The 22404-nt window shown below is 36.8% G+C and overlaps 2 protein-coding genes across 5 annotated transcripts in view; one reads left to right on the top strand and one right to left on the bottom strand.

The window, feature by feature from the left end:
* Nucleotides 1-22404, top strand: part of LOC139115622 (DNA endonuclease RBBP8-like) — a 48595-nt gene that overhangs the window by 4082 nt on the left and 22109 nt on the right. For 2 of the 4 annotated variants that reach the window (XM_070677884.1, XM_070677885.1), the window contains 6 exons: nt 7956-8053; nt 8672-8735; nt 10939-11046; nt 16093-16193; nt 19088-21574; nt 22114-22186. In XM_070677884.1, coding sequence (XP_070533985.1) covers nt 7956-8053; nt 8672-8735; nt 10939-11046; nt 16093-16193; nt 19088-21574; nt 22114-22186 — 2931 coding nt within the window. The remainder of the gene's footprint in view (nt 1-7955; nt 8054-8671; nt 8736-10938; nt 11047-16092; nt 16194-19087; nt 21575-22113; nt 22187-22404) is intronic. The other 2 variants (XM_070677886.1, XM_070677887.1) reach the window with 2 other exon arrangements.
* LOC139115612 (uncharacterized) lies at nt 1868-5706 on the bottom strand. The gene is made up of 2 exons (XM_070677871.1): nt 5201-5706; nt 1868-3907 (listed from the first exon to the last, which is right to left on the bottom strand). The coding sequence occupies exons 1-2, from the start codon at nt 5523-5525 to the stop codon at nt 3303-3305; spliced, it is 930 nt and encodes a 309-aa protein (XP_070533972.1). The 5' UTR covers nt 5526-5706; the 3' UTR covers nt 1868-3302.

Here is a 22404-nt window from a genome sequence, read left to right as displayed (position 1 = left end):
AAAGTACCCAATGATCAGTGCTAGTCTCGGATGGTGTTGTATCATGTGAATGTTGTGGTGAGGGTCTATGTGAGTGTAAAGCTTCTCACAAACACCGACATAGTTCTCCATTAGATGCTGCCAGAGATCCTACCTATCATAATGTATATGCTGATGCTAATGATTGTGTTAAACTTAACAGGAGATCACTGTGGTATGTTCAAATTCAGGTACAGCTGGCTTGTACTATGCGGAAATGGTGTGATTTTTGTTTTTTTCACCCTCAAAGATATTTCTGTAGAACGAATTTATTTTGATCATGATTTCTGGGAAATGTCATTACCCAAACTATTGAGATTTTACAGAGAACATGTTGTTCCACGTCTCACATAGGAATGTGAATGAGAAATTGCAGACATGTATACACTTGTTATTGAAGCTTTAGTATCTGTATCTTTTTAGGGTGATCCTCAAATTGTAGCCTTCAAAGGGACAAAGTTATTCATTTTTGACATTATTTCAGTTATTTTAGTTTCTTTTGAAATATTTTTGATGATGATCTGCTCACTAAATTATGCTAATCCAGTTGTTATACTATAGTACAACTCTCAACCAGTGCATGGTTATAGTGTGTGAACACTTCCATTAAACAATTTTGGTACATACCAAAATCAAACGATGGAAGTTATCATGCATTATGCCCATGTACAGGGTAGAGGTTGAGATTTGTGAACCAGTCATTGGGCCCATTTCAATGGGCAGATAAATACAAATATAGAAACACAAATAACTGAAATAATGTCAAAAATGGGTGACTTTGTCCCTTTAAGCAAGAGAATCTATCTCTCTGATGTGACAGTAAAGATAAAAAAAAATCAGAAAAATACATTAGGATATTTGAAATCGTTTTTGTAAAGGCCAATGTCCTAGTAGGGGTTTCTAATCATTTTTCAACATATAATCCCAAATATTAGTTCTTGAATTTGTTAAAGTTGTGTTAATTTACAAATACTACTACGCCTGATACAGTACAATACTATTTTATTTTCATGAAAAGGTAAAATTACTTGTACACAAAATAACTTAGTGATAAATACAAATATTGCTGTGTATATGGTACATGCAATACATACTTTAAATACACTGATTCCAAATCAAACAGTATTACTGTGATCCAATTATATAAATATTCAATGTAAATTACTGGCAGATGTCTGTTTGGTTAATAATTTAAATAGATAATTTAAAATCATTTTCTTCAATATTTACATGGTAAACTAGTACAGTAAGCAGTATTTAAATATGCTTACACCTTTCATAATTTATTATAAGTACAGTGGAATTTGATTGAGTGTCGGTTTGCCTTGCAGAGCTCGACGAGTCTACATGTTGCTTATCATTAGAAAAGTAAACATTTGCAACAAATTGAGTCTTCGTCTTTGGTTGGTGTTAGATTACAGCGCGCGGCAAACGTTTCCCATACACTGTCTCGTCACGATCACTGCAGTCGTTTCAGCATGTCACTGACAACAAGCATAACACTGCACTACATGCACATCATCAGTTTTCTTTTAGGTGTTTACTTTAAATTGGGAACTTTATGAAGAAACAAGTAAATTCTTTAAAAAAAAACCTTTCTTCTCATCTCGATGTCAGCAATCACGACAACAGTTCCTTCAGCATGCAGTCTGTAGCATTGCGAGTGCAGTCTACTCTATCAACAAGTTTGACACGATACAACACTGAATATTGTCAACCAGAAAATGCTAAACACTCCTAAATGAAACTTTAATCCCGCTTTCTCTTTTGTCTCAGCTAAATGAAACTTTTCAATTGACACTTCTCTCTGAATGACACTTCTCTGAGCTACAAAATAGACTTGAAGAAAAGTGTTGATTTTGCACAGGCAAGTGCAATTCAATCAACACGGTACATTTGTGCCATTGAATAACACACCAAGTGTTTTCTGAAATAATTCACCGTATTTTGGCACTTAATTTCCCGGACGGCATCATACACGGCAACGGGTTAGCATGGAGGGGACGATGATATCTCTCTGCCTTCAAAATATTCTTTACCTTGCTGAAAAAATACAACGTTTCACTGTAATAAAACGCCGAGAGTCAGTCCGGTTGATTTTGAGGACTTTCCTCGAGATATAGATCCGACACTCGAAAAATATGCCAGTGAGTTTTGTCTGAGTTATATTTCCCAAATCAAAGAACACAAAGCTGTAGCTGAAAGAAAACTTTGATGATGTGCTATAGCTATAGTGCGGTGTCAAGCTTGTTGTGCATGAGTGGCATGCTGAAACGACTGTCATTATTGTAGACGAGACAGTGTCTAGGAAACGTTCGCCGCGTGCGCTGTAATCTAACACCAAATACTCAATTTGTTGCAAATGTTTACTTTTCTAATGATAAGCAACATGTAGACTTGTCGAGCTCTGCAAGGCAAAACGGACACTCGATCAAATTCCACTGTATTTATAGAAATTCAAGAGTTTTGGTATTCTATTATTAAATGTGAAATGTATATTACTGAAATAAAATATAAACATTTTGATTTTCTGAAATAAATTATTTGTTTTATATCACTAGATATCTGTTTACTTAATGTTTAACATCAAGCATCTTCACCACTTTTGATAACATCACCAATGTATTGGGTACAAAGCATTATCTACTTTTTTACAAGCTTTGGCATGAAATTACAAATACCTGCAGCAACACTGACCATTTGATTCATTACTGGTTTAAGTTTAAGTGGTATTACCTGATTCAGTAAATTAAATGATTTCAAACGGCCAATGGCTCTTTCAACATGTATGCGCAATCTAGCAATTTTGCGTGTTTCAATAACTTCTTTAGCATTCAGTCTTTTACCTTTGCCATATTTACTTTTCCGTGTAAATGGAGGAATACGTAAAAGTGCTTTCTTTCTTAGAAGCAAATCCCTAATATTAAACCCACGGTCAGCCATAATTTCATCACCCTGGTCAATAAGATCTAAATATCCACTGTGTTCTGTAAGGTATCTGTCTGAAACATTCCCACCCCATAAATTTGATAAGAATGAAAACATACCAGAGGGAGTGATAGATACAAGTAATTTAAGAGTATTGTGTGATTTGTATGAACTGTATGTGGCGATTTGTGCTTTAGGTTTCCGTGGTTTCTGAACATAAAATTCTGTACAATCTATTATGCTTCTTGTATTTGGATACTGTTCCCTGAATGACAGTGGCATATTTTTCATTACCTGTTGTCGTGATGGCCATTTTATGATTAATTTCATTATTTTTGAAATATATGTAATCCATGTTATAAATACCTGTGAAACTCTGGTTTTGGAAACCCCAAAAATATCCCCAATAAAAAACTAAGAAGCCCTAAACGTAATCTAACTAAGGTCATAAGATACTCATCATATCTCTGTAATTTACGTTTTGGTCCTGTCTTCTTTCTTTGCTGACTTTGATAATTCTTTTCCTGTGCACTTGTACTATCACTCCAGTATTTTAGCTGTGGTTCCTTCTTATCAAGAATATTAAAGAAGGAATTTAAATATTGGCGGGAAGGAAACCCTGTATATCTAAATACACTTTCATCAGATTCAATTACTTTTTCAATAAACAGTTCTCTTCTCAAATTGTCTCTGTCAGTCAGCTTCTCTTTCAGTTCTGAATGTTCATTTAGCAACTTATCAATGTCATTTCCACAAATATCTGTTTGAGTTGTGCTGTCAACATACACACGAATTCTCCTCCTGTTGGCATCTGCCTGATCTGTTGTCCATCCATCTCCAAGCTTTGTTAGGTTTAGTTTTCCAAGTTTTCTTTCATCTGAGTGCTCTCCATCATCATCACTCATAGCTGTATACAGGTAATCATGCTGATTGATTGGCTCTATCATATTCAATGAAGAACCTATAGAGACAAAAAATATGTCTTTTGTCATTTTGAAATCTTATGAAGGAATGGTTAACTTGTGAAACTATCCAAATTAAAACTCATTATACTATAAGTTGTATTGTCAAGTCAAAACAAGACATCCCCATGACATACAACAACCTTCATGGAGGCATACTTTTTGATGTGATAACATCATTGTTAAAAGGATGTAAGTAAAGGTAAAGTCAGTGTCTGGTATAGGTTGATAAAATGTTTGGCCTCAACCCAAATATTGGCGATAATTGCCTGTTAAGGATGTACAGGCGGTAAAATTGAAAGTACTGTCAATGTCAATAAATTGTCAATTTTTGGATTCTTCTTTGTTAGTATAATCAAAATGTGTAATAAAAAATGAGGGTCACCATGCTCGTGTACGAGTATGAATTTTAACATTTATGAGAAAGAATGTTGAGTCAGCATTTTACCACCAATGCCTTTTTTTCTATGGACAAAATCATACATTGCCATTTATCTCAAAATTAAGGGCGATGACCCTGCAATTTTATTTCATCGCTATTATTTATTTCGTTTGTCTGAGCTTTGTGCAAATTTCCATTCAAATGACAATATAGTACAAGTTGTTTTTCTAGCAATTCTACATGTAATCCTATGAGAAGGGAAAATTCCACATGTGCATAATGCTCAGTGGTACATCCTTAAAAGAAATTGTTTCCTACTGTAGTCAGAAAATAGATAAAGCTAATTCGCTGTAGCTTTTGGCTATTTTTTCTGTATTTTCTGTCTGTATTTCAACTACAGTTTCTGTTGTCTGAATTCCTGCAGCATGGTAGTATTATGAACACAGCCATGTGTGTTTAGTCTATGTTGAAAACTGAAATAATGTTTGAACTTGAATTCATTTTTGTTGACAATAACATTTGCGTACACAGGCTTTGTTGAAAAGTAGAGTGCAGGCCATTTTAACATGGAGTGGAACAAGACAGTGAATACTGGCCTGGAATAATGAGAAAAGAAAACAGAAGATACAGACAGTATACCTTTTAGCACTATGTGATTCAATGACCTTATATTAAACCCCACCTATCTCACCTCTATTGAAATTATTTATGATACAATTTTTCTCTAAGCTGTCAAAAATTTGTTCATTTGATCATAGACGGTATAGCGAGCTCTACTGTCTATGATTTGATCATGGAGGTAGTAGCTCCATGATTTGATGTACCATAGACCCTGAATATACTGCATGTGGCAATCAAGGTAATATGAGTTGGAGTCACTATGTACATCATTGTACATGTTTATGCTTACCAGATAAAGAATTTGTATCAGAATGACTGCAATCCACTACCACTTCTTCACCAAGGTCACTCATCTCAGCATCTATGATTGTTGCCTGTTGCTGCAGCTCTACATTTTCTTTCTCGGGGTTGCAACTCCAATACGCAAAAGCAGTAGCCTGTTCACGCTTCAATATGTTAGTATTTGATCGACACACTGGCGACACCTTGTAACTATTGTACCCAAATAATGTCGGAACAGGATGTATAGATGTTGGCCCTCGTCCGCCCTCGAAATGTCTGGAGCACACTCTTGAATAGTAGTTGGGTGACCAGCCTTGTTCACGACGTAACATTTTTTATCCACTGCCGTCGTAACCTTGCATTTTTCAGTTTGGTCGGGAAAGCATGAAATGTTACATTGGTCATCCACGGATATTTCGACAATTTTTTCCTTTTTTTCCGCTGACGCCGAGCATCCTGGAGCATTGCACACGAACCTAACCATGCTGGTTGCGCTAGGACGTCTATAAACACTGTAAAATAATTTCTAACCTGTATCAGCAGACGATGTTGACGGCTGGGTCGTACAAAACAGATCACGCGCTCCGTGTTTACAAATTTTAACCCCAAAGAAATTTCTCTGAGTCACCAGACTTGCGCCCTCACACAACCATTGTGTATGAATCGTTCGTTTTGCACGCAACCCGGGAAAGGGCTATTGATTGCATTTTGTTTGATGAAAATCGGTTCAGTACATGCAGAGATATGTCCTGTTGAATTTGAAAAAAACTTTCTCCTGTTTAGAAATTATGCCATGGTAGACACCTGTAGTTATCATAACCACCAGGTGACCCCATTTTGAACATTGTTTGAGAAACTAGAATTGCAATTTCTTGTGCTTTTTGCAATAACTCAAGCATTTCTTATTGAAATTGATGAAATTTTTTGTGGATATTGCTGACGAAATGTTCAATGGTTTTTAATTTTTATAAGTGAAAAAGGTTATTTAGAATGCTGTTTACAAGGTAAACAAAAAACAATACCTGTAAAAATCAAATGATACCTGTGACATTGATCGCTGTATGCATTATGTATCGTGAACATCTACAGAAATATGATAATCATATTCCATCATATTTACTTTGTATATGTGAAAAAAGTTTAGATTTATATTTACAAGGTAAACAAATAAACAACAATAACTGTAAACAATCAAATGATACCTGTGACATTTTAGAACTTCATTTAAATTTAACAAAATATTTTTTTAGATTTTTTTAAATTTGAACTTCGAATTTTTTTTTAAATTTTTTTGTGTGATTACACTTTATTAAATGATTATGAAATATGTCTGATTAATGTCGATTTTAAGTTAAAACAAAGAACTTTTCCAAAAAGTCAAAAAAACTTCGTTCTCAACCCTTTGTCAATACCGTAAACAGCAACACGCATTTATAGAATGAACAACTGCATTAAACTGGATGCAAAGTTAAGCTGCCCCGGAAATAACATAGACCCTCGAACATGTCGAAGTCAGCGGTCCGAAATACAAACCAGTATAAATACAACTTTTCCAAAGTCCGGGACACCATCAATGAGGAAAGAACAAATTAATAATCTATGGCCTTGTTATTCAGAGAGAACCAAAATAGTCCCCTTCTCGGGAACTAAAGATAGAAACTAAAATTTCAGTATAGTATCGGCAAAGTGTGGTGCTCGTGCGTATGCCTACACTGCAGTGCAGTGCTTGCTTGACAACTTCTCACTCAGTGTCTATCGAAAAATATCACCCGGAAGTCAAACTACTTCGAACAAGATAACGTTTGAAAGGGTAAAGTATATTTCTCTAGTTCCTTGCGTTAGATAAGAAATCAGACAAATCTAGCTGCAAAATCATGAACGTCGGAACTCAGCTTAGACCTCCTGACACAGAACATGCGGCGAAGCGCCGATTACTTGTATGTGATTCCTGGGAGTGCCCGGATGTAAAGTTGGGGTGAAACCATACTCGCTAAAAAGGGCCTTAAGCATCATTTTTCGCATCGTCAGACTCGTAATTATTGCAGAATTACAATTAATATTTATCATAAAATTAATTTTGGGGCCGAACGTTTAAGGAAATCAAGATTTTCTTTCAAAAAAACACAAACGAAACACAAAGTTTGATCACAGATTGAGTTTTTCTCGGCCGATTTTAACGTTTGCCCCCTCAAAATGAAGCCCATGATCTCTACTTTCGTACCAACCCCAAAAAATAGTGATGCGATCAGAATAAGTCATGCGGAGAGCCTATCAAAGAGGTATATGTTCGATCTCCTTCGCGGGACATTCGAGGTCACGGCACAACGCTCATAATGGACGCCAAAATCGCCGGTACGCGTGAGTTTGTAGTCGTGCTGCTTTGCCATTTATCGTAGTACAAAAGTGAAAATTTCCCAAAATGAAGTTAAAATAATAATCTCTAACACTACAGTTTCATTTTCTCTGATTATTTGGTCCATTTAAGAATTAACGCGAAAGTTCGGACTAGACCTGCATCGAACGCGTACGTTCAACACAATTGTCACGTGACCTAAAATCCCTACTGGAGGTAGTCTGCTACTGCGTCCATGCACAAACCAACATAACCTTGGCAAGTCTAGTTGCTCCACAAAGCAATGAGAGGACCCCCTAAGAAACCCCAATTATTTTCACCACAAAAACATCTATGGACTGGGTATTCTTCAGATGGGCTAAGTTTCCTGTCAAATTATATTAAACCCAAGATGTGATATTTTTTTTAGGTTTTGTTCGATGTGGACAATGGAAGGAGGTGAACTGTCAAGTGACTTTGATGTCTTATTGAAGAAGCTACAAAAAGTACACATCCAGACAGTTGAAGGTACAGTGACTCAAAAGCATGCAGCAAAATTTATTTACTGTATAGATACATGTACATTAGATTCAGCTCTGTGCTATCAATAGACTGACATAGTAAAAATAACTTGCTAGCTGAAATTATCAAAGGCTCAAGTGGATCTACACAGAACCTGTGTTACATTCTTCCACAAGGTTTCCTACAGCTAATCTTTAATGACCTAATGTTTTGTAACTTCAAGACAGAATGTGGCAGTTAGAATATTTATTATGGAGGCAGCATCATTGGAGGACAATAAGCATGTAGTAAAACATTACAAGATACATAATTTGATATCGTTCTATGAAGGGATATGGCTTTGGCGTGCTTGAATTTTCAAACAAAACATGGGTGGACTTATTTACTTAAATCAAAAAAATTAATCAAATGTTTTAATTGTTATGCTGCAAACTGTTGAAGAGTACATGAGACTTTCAATGAAATCTATAAATGGAATGCAGTTTGTACATCACATTTAATATCATCTGGAAGTATGACATTCCCACTGTAAAACCTTGTTCAACAAAAACACAGCAGTGTCAATAGAGATTATGATTGTTCATACGCATTATTACATCTTATCCATTAAACTTTCCCTTGCAGAGTTCAAAAGAGAAATCAAACAAAGAAAACAGGGAGAAGAAGAATACAAACAACATTGTGACAAGTCAGTTTGCCATTTATTTCTTTCTGGTCATTTAACCAATCACATTTGATCTGTTCATCCCAGATTTTCTGCAAACAGATCTGCATACACCCAGTGTTCTCCCCAGGATTTTTTTATAAGAGGGCGAAGACGTGGTGCGAAGCACCACAAGCGACCTTTGGAGCTTTTGAAAAACAGAAATTAAAATGGTGTTATTTGGTGGCACTTGGGGAGTATTTTTTTCAGATTTTTTTCGTATAAAAACTCTAAGGAAAGGAGATCTGAGACAGTGTTTCATAACTTTTATTACAGTTCACTGATTTCAATTATGAAGATTACATTTTTTGAAAACGAAAACATAGCGAGAGACATACATTTATTCATCGATGTCAAAATTATCATGGTGACCATAAAACTCAGGCTTGGGGGCATATTTTTTTCGTATAAAAAACTCAAAGGAAAAGATCTGAAACAGTGTTCCATAACTTTTATTACAGTTCACGGATTTCAATGAAGATTACATTTGAAAACGAAAACATAGCGAGTCTAGAGACATACATTTATTCATCGATGTCAAAATTATCACCATAACACTCACGTGTTCTCATCCTCATACACGTCCGACCGAGCCTAACATTAGGTTATTTTGCTTTGGGAAGGAATACACAAACAAAATTCTAACCTCCTATAAAAACTTCAGTGTACTCTGCTGTCCTTGGTTACCCTCCAGCTCCTTGCCATGTTTACTCAGCTAAGCGGGTTACCTAATGCACGGTCCCTATGGAGGGACCGTGGCTAACGTAACGTTGCGGACTGAGCCATGCAAATATGGCTGCCTACGATGAGTTGCACATGCACATGGGCTTATGATCTCGGATGACATCACAAACTCGCGAGATTTGCAAGATCGATGAGAATTACGTTTGCAGTCTGCTTGGATCGACGCTCACGCTCGCATTTTGCTTGTAAATCACTGTCAACTTTTTTCCCCGAACATTTTATTGTTTTATGTTTCAAAAAAATAAATCTTTTTCATTTCTGGCAAGGGGGCGCTCGGAATTTACAAGAGGGCGCCACGCCCCTGTTACCTTATTCAGGGAGAACACTGTACACCATTACCATTGATAATAAATTTGGTGCAGCCAAAATATTGTTGTGAAGGGGTAAAAAGTTTCAAAGGGCCATTTAAGGCGATACCAAATGATTCAAATTGCTAAGCAATGGTTGCTAAGGGTAATTTCCAAAATCAATCAAAATGCAAAGTTTTCATGGTTTTCTTTGCATAATAATGATTTCTAGAACCATACAATTCCAAAAGACACAGGTTTGTCGCGCGATTGATCAGTGACGTCACTGATATACAAATTTTCACAGCTCTATTTTTAAATGTTTCAGCTCCTACAAATTTGCACCAAATTTTCCAAAATTTCAGAATGTAACACATGAAATACCTGTTTAGAGCCCCTAGCATGGATTAGGGTATCTGTTCAAGTATAAACAATTTTTCAACAGGAAAATATCTACGTGTCATTTTGTGAAATTTTGAAGGGTTTTACTGTGATATCTCATAAACTGTCTGGAATTTTTAGAAACGCATACTCATCTATATTCTCACCTATGACGTCAATAATCCTACAAAAAATCAGCTAAATTGGTTTACAATTGAGAGAGTTGAAAGATTTTGAGCATTTTCAAAATACCAGGAGTCGAATATCCATAGAAAACAACGGAACGGTAAGATTTTGCACGTACAAAATTGCGCGTTTGGAACGTTGCCAGCGATAGCAACCAACACGCACTTTGAATCCTTCGGTATTGCCTTAACTTTTTGAGAATTGCAATTTTTCCCACTAAAACTTTAGTGCAACATTTTACCAATTTTTGTGAATTTTCTGTAATTTTTTTGATATTTTTGGACCAAACAGATATCACATTTTGTTTGCAAACAGATATCACAGTTTTTTTACAAAATTTTAACAAAAATCTGAAAAAAATTTGACTGGGGTGCATTCTGTAAAGGCAACAAAAATTGACTTTGGTCCTCAAAGGGTAAAAACACTATAATTCTTTTTTTGCCTGAATTAGTTTGTTTTGTACCATCACTGTGCAAGGTTTTAAAATAGCATTTTAAGGCTTTGAATCACATATGCTTTGTAGCTCTCAAAATCATATATGCAAATAGATGATAAAGGTGACGAAGAAGAAATTTTTTTTTATTTTTTAGAATCTCTGAAGACCTGCAACTTACAAACCAACAAAAGGCAGTACTTGAGGAAGATAATCATCAACTTAAACTACAGCTGAAAAAACTGAAAGATGGTCTTCAAACAAGGTTTGCAACTTTTACTATTTGGTGTCATTTCTTTTTGTATGAAGGGTCGCCTGTCCTTTGTCCATCCTGTGAGAAATATAAAATTTTTAACATCGATTCTTGTATGCCCATCAAGGCAAGAGGAAGTTGATTCTTTGTGGCCACTGAACAGTGTATCAAACCATCCTTGTTTTACAGAGTTCAATTTTTAGAACAGTCATTTTAAGCTCAAGACATCTTACAAAATATAAGGAAGTCCATTTTAAAATGGCTACCAATGTTGTTTTGATACAAGTTTCAAAAATGAATGTGCATATTGAGACCGTTGGTGGGCATTGTAGATCAAATCAAATTGAACTTATAGAAAATAGTGTGATGTGCCAGGTCATTAAAACGTAGCGTACTTTCAACTGAATTCCGTGTGCTGGTTGTGAACCATTTCCCTAGAGCCAAAGGACTCATTTTGTGCGGTTTTTATCACTTTGACTTCTGAAGAAAATTCACAGAAATATCATGTTAGAAAAATCAAAGTACTGCTAATGTTAAAATTTAATTCTGTAGCTTATACTCATCAAAGTGAACTGTATACATTTCACAAATTTGACGTTGCAACCATAATGTTTTTTTGATTTGGGAAGATAATGATCTGTGTCAAAACAATTCTTTTATTTTAGCATTTATCAATACCAGCCCTAAGTGCAAAAATTTCTTATGATAAAGTTTAAAGCAGGTTACGTCAAGAAAACTGGAAAATATCCTTGTCCAATAAGAGAAATTTTCAGTAATATGCATATCCAAGTCCTGCACAAAGCATCATCAGTTCTCAAAGACCATTTTTTTTTGAGATTTTATATAATAGAAATACCTCAAAGTAAAGGCTTCATACAATTTGTAAAATCATCAGACCACACACCTTTACAGGCCTTGAGTAACAACATACTTACAATAAATAGAATTGCACGTTTCCATTGCAGTGACTATCCAGATCCAAATGGAAAATTCTTCATGATCAGGGCCTTTGCCACAATCTGTATAGGCTTATATTTATTTTAGTCAAATCATTTATAGTGTACTAAGTTTAGACAGTAGCCAGAAGCAAAGCATCTACAGACTCTGGGAAGCAAGCCTCGCCATAGAAACTGGACAGGGGCTGCATGACATTCTCTTTGTTTGGCCAGTAGAGGGCGCTGATCCAAAAGGACTGCAGAATTGTCTCTTTCCAAGCGCATCTGATGTGTTTATGTAAATTGTTGATCATAATTTTATTCATTTTGTGGGAAAGGTACAAATAGAATTAAAAGTGTAAAGTCTTTAGAGATTTTGTCAAAATAAACAGGACTATGGGTGATGATCATCAATTTTATGAAAATTGTATCATACTCTCAGAGCAAAATAGAATTTATCCTGGAAACACGAACTTTTCCCCTTCAAAGTCCTGGAAAACCATTTTAGCAAAACTAGAAAAAATTTTGGTGTGAAACTTGACAATGCACACCTATTCAACAATGTTGTAAGATAGTTTGCCATAAAAATAATTTTCAGAAAACAAATTTTGTATGTATGTTATTGTGTGTGTGTGTGTGAATATGGTGCATTTTGAGCCTTATGGCAATGTTTTGCGACACATGGTGTCACAATATTGGATGTTGAATAATTTTATGTCGTTTATTTTACTTTAACAGTTCAGTCTGGGGACAAGCTGTATTTCAATTGACAGTTAAACAAAAAAACTGCAACGTACAGAAAACGTTTTTGTGTTTTGTAGTCAAAGCATCTTAGAGCCAACATTACAGACATCAATATGGCCTCTACAGCGTGACAAAAGCACTTTAGCCTCTCAGTTTTTGCCTACGCAGCTAGATTTTTATACTTTGCCTCTCTGTTTGTGTTGATGGCGCTGTTTGCAAGACAGATTGGTTTGCCATACACTTGCGTCTTTCTGCCGCACCCTTAGTAACGGCAGACAACTCTAGAAATTAAATCCGTCTGTGCACTGTAACAAGCCAGTTTAAAAGTTTCCATCCAAAAACTAAAATCCATAATCCTTTTAATTGGCCACGTTATGTCCTTACAACCAAGAATGTGGACGGGTAGCATTAAATCAGAACAAAATTGTCCCTTGTCGTCACCCAGGAGAACGACTTGAATATATAGATATGATTACCTTATCATCAAGAACACCTGATCGATGCTCAGTATGTGTATGTGCCTGTTATTTTGCCAGTTTCTCACACATTACCTTACTTGCTTTCACAATGCCAATCTGTTTAAGATTTCCCTATATCATATATACCTCAAAACCACTCTATAAATTTCAAGCCCTCAATTTTAGAGTTTTATTTTCTCCAGTATGATATTTACATTTGCAGTCTGTTTCGTTTCTGTCATTTCTCCATTTCTATTTTTATCGACCAATCCCCATTCGCCTTCTTTATCCCACTTTCACTGTACTCGGTGTCCAAACACGAGATATAAGTGAGACAGATGTTTGATCTGTCGACCTGGGGTGACCTTTCAACCATCTGAGGTCACGACCTGGACTCCTCAACCTATTTAGTATACCACAAGCAGACTGACTTGAATGTTGCTATTGTTCAACATGCACATATAGGTCGGTTCATCCTACCTTATGTGCGAGTTGAAAAAGAGGTTACCACGGTATTACCACAGTGAAAGCACAGACTGGAACGATAATAGTGCACAGGCATGACAAAAGAAAAGTCGTTTCCCATGCGTAATCCTCTGAATAGAAAAACTCCCATTTTCTATTCATGTTTATAGGCAAATTTGGTTCTTTTCAAACAATTTTTTTTCTTCTACTTTTGAATGCCTTACAAAGTGATTCTATTAAAAAGGTGAAACTGCACCACTCATCATGAGTTAGGGTACTTGAGTTTTATGGCATCTAACCAGCATTAGCAACCACTTGAAATCATGTCTAAAAATATCGACAAGTCTGAACAGCTTTCTAAATGCACACAAGCAATAATTGATGCCATTCTCCGAAAAAAAAAAATTCAAAATGCCATTAGTGACGGTGAAATTTTGAGACGTTCATTCAATTTACTTTTTATTAGATATTTGGAAAAAAAAATTCCTACAATCAAAGAATCCATAAAAACTCACAGTAAAGATCACAATAATACTTGCCTGTTGAATTTTGATATTCCGTGTCTGTGTAGTAAATTGTTCTGGATAATATTGGTAGACATCAGATATTTCTTCAATTCAAGAATTTTGTAGTCTCTTAAAATAATAAACATAATTTTTCACAAAAAAAGTGGGTGAGCTTATAGCATACTTATGAATAAATCAGTCATATTATACATTAATGGGGCGATATTCACTGGGATAAGTATAACACAGTTACATGATGCAATGGGCAGGCAATGTTCACTGGAATAAATATATCACAGTTACATGATGCAATGGGCAGGCAATGTTCACTGGGATAAATATATCACAGTTACATGATGCAATGGGCAGGCAATGTTCACTGGGATAAATATATCACAGTCACATGATGCAATCACCAGGCGATATTCACTTCAAATATATCACAATTACCAAGGCAATTCCTAGGCAATATTCATTTGAATAAAAGGATGATACAATGTGGTTTTAACCCTTTGAGCGCCAAAGTCTATTTTCGTCACCTTTATAAAATATACCACAGTCAATTTTTTTCTGATTTTTGCCAAAATTTTGATAAAAAAAAGTAGCCGATGAAATGTGATCTCCATTTGATCCAAAATAATGAAAAAACTTACCGAAAAGTTCACAAAAATTGGTAAAATATTGCATTAAAATTTTGGTGGGAAAAATTACAGTAGTCAAAGGGTTAAAACTTAAATTTTATTTCTGAATCCTGATGTCCACAGTCATGTTACCAGCACATACATACCCCAGCACATGCCTTCAAGTACTTGGATGGGGGATGCATTGGTGGGGGTGGGAGGGGAATTGGTAACAAATAATGTATATAAATAGGTTTTCAACTTGATCCTTCATAACCAATATATACACAGAGTCATTACCAAAGTAGACCAACAGCAGTAAATTTATAACTCTGAACTTTTACTGAATTACAATTTCCAAAGTGAATGAATGGGTTGATTTGCCAAACCTATTGTGGACATGCACGTATAACCAATGTCCAGTATTTTGTTATTGAAGTCAGATGGTGACAAATGTATTGTGATATCTTTATCAGTTTCCGACATTGTTTTTGTACAGACAGATGACCAAACAACAGACTTCATGGTTTTTGTACAGATAGATCACCAAAACAGCAGACTTCATGGTTTTTGTACAGATAGATCACCAAAACAACAGACTTCATGGTTTTTGTACAGATACACTGTAGATCACCAAAACAAGACTTCATGGTTTTTGTACAGATAGATCACCAAAACAACAGACTTCATGGTTTTTGTACAGATAGATCACCAAAACAGCAGACTTCATGGTTTTTGTACAGATAGATCACCAAAACAACAGACTTCATGGTTTTTGTACAGATAACTGTAGATCACCAAAACAAGACTTCATGGTTTTTGTACAGATAGATCACCAAAACAACAGACTTTATGGTTTTTGTACAGATACACTGTAGATCACCAAAACAACAGACTTCATGGTTTTTGTACAGATAGATCACCAAAACAACAGACTTCATGGTTTTTGTACAGATACACTGTAGATCACCAAAACAAGACTTCATGGTTTTTGTACAGATAGATCACCAAAACAACAGACTTCATGGTTTTTGTACAGATAGATCACCAAAACAATAGACTTCAGTGTTTTTGTACAGATAGATCACCAAAACTAATGGTTTTTGCACAGACAGGTGACCAAAACAGTAGACTGATTTTTGCACAGGAAGAAAATTCAAATCAACACACTACCATTTTTTACGAGAGACTTGATCCAGACTCATCTGTTTCAAATCAGATGACTGGACCACAGTGAAGGGTAATGGGAATAGAGGGATTTAAATTTCACTGACTCCAGAGATATTTTTCTATTTTCTTTACATGCACACCTGTTCACTATGGAAACTAGACTTTGTGAACAATGTGAGAAGTCAAAAATTAAGATTGAAAAAGAGCAGCTACAATGGTTAGAACTGATCACTCAAAAAGAACAGCGTGTAACTACACTAGGTAAGTTATCACACCGGAAAACAGGATTTCTGGTGACCAATGAGTTTATTTCGAACTTGTGTCAAAATTCTACTAGTCTTTTATTTAGCATTTTATATGTATTGACTGCTGTTAGTTCAGTGACAAGATCAGGATACTTAATATGGAAAAATGCCAGGTAATGATTCTTGTAAAATAGGTTTGAAAAGGTTCACAATGTTTGTTGGTAACAGGCCACAAATAACTTTTCTGAGTTATGGTCACCATTGAATTGTGCTTGCTATTTAAAAATAGTGTACATATTACTTGATTAGCCTTCTCCAATAAAGTTTTTACTTCCCTTTTTCACATACGTCTTTCTTCAATCCTGTTTTATACCAGACTATGTAATTACTCTCATTGACCAATACGCACAATAGTTACCTTCCGGTATTTACTTTTACAAGACATATTACAACCGTTATGTTGATGTTGCAACCACTTGTACTTCAAGTTTACCGAGTCACACCCTTAGACACGGAGCAATGTGGGTAGGGCCGTGGAGTGCCGATGATGAAAGACTTTGGAATTTTTCGGACTTGCTGAAACACACGTTCAGAAAATTTATTTTAAGTCACATGTTTAAACACATTTGCACACAAACTCTCTAACTGTTTGTTCACCTTTAAATAGAACCACTTCTGGCAATCCCCAGTTATAAAAAAGGAAAAATGTTGTGGTCTTTTTATGGCATCCTATCAAAATTTATGTACATTAGGTCAGTGTTCTTTCTCATCTACGCCTACGGGAATTTACGTGCATTAAGTCACTATCCTTTTTGTTCTGTTATATGCAGACAGTGGCTTCTGTTCAATTCTCTATGGTAATGCATGGGTATGCACGTTTTATTTGTGATCAGTTGCTTCACATAGGTATTGAAACGTTGACCCCGACATGACCCATTGCTGACTGTAGACCTCACACCCTATGCTTAAAACCTAGCACTCACATAAGCATGTCCTCTGAATTCCTAATCTAAATGTTCATCAGCTAAAATAAATTTCATACTCGTGAAAACAAAATTGAAATCTAATGTTAACTATCAACAATTTATGACATATACATAACTTTAGAAATGCATTATTACAGGCAGTATATTTTATACAGTTAAGCAACAGTCCACTGTAATTACCCAAGACCAGAGTACAGCCATAGAGTTATCTGAACCAAAAAAGCAACAGCTAACATTATAGGCCAAAAAAAAAAAAATGAAATGTTCTGGTCAGCGCGCGCGTCACTTGAACAACAGCGCGTCACCCTTTTTTTTCCTGGTTTGAGGCCGGCGGCTGTGGCAAACTACATACTGATTACTATAACACCAAACCAAAACGGCTGAAGAGAAAGAAAATTCTTTGGGGCACATGATCAGTGACTGCATGAACAGTTTAAATGTTACTATATTGATAAAACTACAAAACTCAGTGTTATCCCCAGGCCATAGCGGTCCCGCTACGCTTTCGCCCCCCCCCCCCCCCCCCCCCCGCTAGCGCTACGCTTTGATTCTCTCCGCTACGCTTTAAAATATTCCGCCATCCTTTAGTTCACACGCTCTGCGTAGCTACCAGCTGATGCATGCATTGTCTACACATAAGCGCTCACTGCAACTTTTAACCTGGTGAAAGAGTGGAAGGTGTGAAGTATGGTATGCATCAGATAAGTTGTCCGGAAGTGTTGAGAGAAACGTTAAAACAATAGAAGAATCGACTGGGTTGTTCACAAATTTTCATTCCAGAACGACTACTACGACCAACAAAGCTGCAGTATACATCGCGGACAAGTGTTCACAGAGGTAGCGGTGTAGCACTAACAGGGCCTTTGATCACATTCCCATGCTTTGATCAACGAAATGAACCGCAAAAGAAACAAGAGTTGACTGGTGAGGTTGATTATGATTGTACAATGATGAGTTTTGTCTGAGTACGATCACGATCGAGATCGAGTTCACATTGCATAAATTTCAATATGGCGGCGGCCATGTTAGTCGACAGGTTGACATTGATCCTGGCGTCGCGTGTGGTTCCACTCTGCAGACTCTGACACGTTCTCTGAAAGATTTTACACCTGATTTCCGAGGGATTCTAGTTGTACTTAGTTCATGTCTTGTGATCATCTTGGTGGTATTTTAAATCAAGAATCGAACGACGATGTTCAGTGGAAGTAGAAGTTATGCGGGGGGGGGGGGGGGGGGGGGGGGGGCCGCTGGTTGAAATCTATCCCCGTGATGAAAAATTATTCGCGGTGTTTGTCGTTCAAAAATGATATAAAACTCAATTGCATTTGAATTGTGTAAAGCTTAAATTTGTGAATTTTCCTCTTTGTTGGCAAGTTTTGACAATTTATTAGCAATATAGGCCTATGTATTAATGAAACTCCAATCAGACGAACCATTTCTTGCTCTCAAAGTTTCAATCTGAATCTTTTGTTTTAATTGCAATTGTAATTACAATACTGTGATGATTTATTTAAGTGTAATAAAGAGTTTCCATGATGTTCAAACTGCACACTTGTGTGTTACATTGCATTTTGTTGTGAGTGTACATGTATGTGTGGATGCATGTGCAAGCTTACATCCATATGCAAATATAAATTAATGATATGCAAATGATTATGCAAATAGCCGCTAAGCTTTGGCGCTTTAACTGACCCTGCTCCTCCCTTGAGGAGGAGAAAAAAAAAAAAAAAAAAAAAAAAGCCGCGTCGCCGCACCATTTTTTAAAGAAAGGCCTGACCAGAAACATTTCTTTTTTTTTTTTAGGCCATACCATGATGAACTCTGATCTTTTCTAAGTTGTTTTACAGTAGTAACAGGTCGTCCAAACTAATCCGAATGCTGCCATGTAAATGACAAATGTTTTTCCAAATTGTCAAATTTACAGAGACCGAGGTTCAGTCTCTTCGTCAACAAGTTCGTGATCTTACCACACTTACATCCATCACAAATAATCCAGCTGTAGCCAGTACGCATGGACGACAAGACAAGAACACCAATGGATTTTCCAAGGAAGTGGACCTGGATGACACCGAAATTCCAAGTCAAGTGTTCAGTAAAGTGACCAAGCCACTCAGTAAACTGTCTGTCAGTAAAGCACACCGGAAAATCAGATACAGAGAAGCCCAGAAAACATCACCTGAGAGTAACAGCCATCCCCATGATATGCAAAGTCAGGGGCTAGTCTTTCGGCAAGAAAAATTACCATTGGGCAGAGATCAAGAAAATAAAGTTTCAACAAAAACTACACTGCCTGTCCAGGAAACACAGCAAAAGCAAACACTTGCAGGCCGAGATGGTGTGGAAGCAGTGACTGCTGATTGTGAAAGGGTCTTGGTCCCCCATGCAGGCTGGACCCAGAACTTGGTAGAGCTACAGAACATGCCAAAGAGATTGGAAATAGAAAATACCCAGGATGTGATTTGGCAAAGAAGTAAGAACATACAAGCAGTGCTGGCTCCAGATACTTGTTATCCTGATACACACGCCATGCTGAAAAGCCAATTTGTAGACTGTGATGAGGAGATGGCCATTGTAGATGGTGGCAAATGCCCACTGGAATCGCACGGAAAGGACGAACCAAAAATTACCGTGCCAGAAACACTGCCTGCTGAAATAGAAACATACAGTGAGGAAGAACCAAGCTGCCTTATGAGCCCACCAGCTATATCAAGCACACCAACACAGCGTTTTAAAGATGGCAGCACGAGGTCAAAGGTCAGTGACGGGCCTGATGGCTCTCTGACTAGAAATGGAAATGAAAAATTTGAGATAGATGCACTGACTCCCATTGAGAGGAGTGAATCGCAGATGCCATGTTACAATGACAGTGAAATACAATCGCCAGTATTTACAAAACCTACCAAAGCAACAGCTAAGCCAGAGTGTTTGAACAGTGTTGTTCATCAGTTGAAGTTCAGTGCTGATTCGTTGCCATCCAAGGATGCTGGCGCCACGGTAACACCCAAGTTCTCCAAACCATCACATCTGAGAGATGATGAAAGCTATCAGTCAGAGACATCTCCACTACTTCTGAAACCATTGCTGACAAGGTTACAGAATAAACAGACAGAACAAGAGACGTCTGATGACTGTAATTTCAAATTAATAATTCCCACGGAGCACAGGAAACTGGGAAAAGAGAATTCACCAAGCCCAGATGAGAGGGGTCCATCATTTATGAAATTGCAGACAAATCCAAAGAAAAGACAAAGGGAGAGAGAAAATGTCGGGGGTAAAAATTCAGAGACGACTGCGGAAGAAGAGGTTGTAATTTCACCTCCAAGGAAACATCTCATATCTGATAACCACAGACTGAAAGATGCGGATGTAGGTGACAGAGTTGAAGACAGCGAATGGATTGACATGGCAAAGATGGTTGAGCAGACAAAGAGGCAACAGCAAGAAAGAACGCTGAAATCAAAAAGCTTTAATCTGAAAGCAGGCACACATGGGCCAGGGATACAAAAGTTTTTTAAACCCATGGAAAAAATAAACATGAAGAAATTCGTACAGACAACACTGTCTGCGGAGTCGTTCAAATGTGAACCCAGCCCTGGTGTTTCTAAGGTGAAAGAATTCAACGGTGGGGTCCCATTAACTACAGACACGCAGCATGACCCTTACGTAAATGAAGCTATTGTAATGTCTCTGAGAGATGATAACCTACTACATCAATCCAGTGATGTCACAGCTGATTTCACCAGGTTTGTAAAAAATCCCAAAACCAACGATGGATTCAAAGAACCACCTCCGCCTGTCCGTCTCTTCCAGCACCATGCAGATGGAAACTCTCAGTGTGAAATTACCAGAATTGATGGTGCCATTGACAGGGAAACCAAAACAGAGGATGTGAACTGTGGAACGTTGACTATCGAAGAGGAAAATCAGTTTACTTTGGCTGAAGCCCTCAATGGCAGCGTTGATCCAGCCCTGGAACTTTCCAAACTGGATGAGGATTCAGAAATTTTGGTTTCCGGGAAAAACGTAACTTCCCCAAAATTTGACTGTGATGAGGACAGAGTCAGACAAAAGGAGTCAGAAGCTGGAAGCTTTCAATATTCCCTGGAAGAGGAATTTACAGAGAGTTACAAATTTGGAAAAGTCGACAGGGTCTATCCACTGGCAAGAAAATCTGCTGTTGTTGGCTTGGATGTCAAATTCCTAGAGAAACAAGACTCTGGAAAAACATCTGCTGGAGAAAAGCACCGGAACATGACTGAAGAGGAATGTCAGCTAGATGATGTAGATCCAAGTTACCATGGTTACAGAGATGAAGACAGCTGTGTAGACATGTTTGATGGTAATGATGATGTAAAGAGCGGAGAAGATGACGATCAAACAGCTCAGAGTTCAAAGGTCACAGAGCTTGATGGTAATGACACTTGTCCGTTCATCTTCAGTACATATATGTCTAAGGCTTTTGAAAAAAGTTTCTTTATACTATATATTCAAACAAATATTCTGTAAATAGGAACCAAGTGTTTTGGAAACTGAAAAGACAGTTACAATATGATTCAGATGAAACCAACAAAGAAGAGGGAAACAATTGTTCTTTACTGCAAAGAGCATACAGCCATTGTCAGAGAAGTTTCAGATTTATTGAAAGAAAACCTGTACTTTATTTAAAACAATAGCTGTGGTCAATATACATGTGTTCAATGCTCTTGACATACCTTGGTGAAGACACTATGGATATATACCATACATGATATGAATGCAAATCAGTCTAAGCAGCAAAACAAATAAATCATATTTCAGATTTCTTAAATTTCAGTATCCTGCATTTGTCATTGATTGCGTCACATTGTCATGACTATCTTTACAATTTGCATCTAGCATCGGTATCTTTGCTTGTCTTTGTTTTGAGAGTTAATCTCATTCTTGGTGATGTCTTATCTGTATTTTTTTCAGACCAAACATGGCAACACCACAATCCAGCTAATGTCAACCACCATGAAGAGTCAACCCTTGACAGTTTTAACAGGTATGCTGAATTCTTAATCAAATATTTAATGCAAACTGTCAGTATTTATTTTTATCAAGGTGTGATGTAACAGTACTGTTGCACACCAAGGCAAATGCAATTTGAAGGTTCACGACCCCAAGGTGACCTTACCTCCTGGTATTTTCATTGTACAGAGGTACTGCTTTGATTGCCTTTATTAAACACTTTGTAAGAATCAACCATATTGCCTGAATTCT

Source organism: Ptychodera flava, chromosome 17, assembly GCF_041260155.1.
Source record: "Ptychodera flava strain L36383 chromosome 17, AS_Pfla_20210202, whole genome shotgun sequence".
Lineage (NCBI taxonomy): Eukaryota > Metazoa > Hemichordata > Enteropneusta > Ptychoderidae > Ptychodera > Ptychodera flava.
Note: the sequence above shows the minus strand (reverse complement) of the source record. Positions and strands in the feature narration are given on the sequence as shown.

Coding starts and splice junctions, on each gene's coding strand:
- LOC139115612 (XM_070677871.1), bottom strand. CDS start 5,525: ATGTTACGTCGTGAACAAGGCTGGTCACCCAACTACTATTCAAGAGTG. Junction 3,908..5,200: donor TGATACAAATTCTTTATCTG/GTAAGCATAAAC, acceptor TTGTCTCTATAG/GTTCTTCATTGAATATGATA.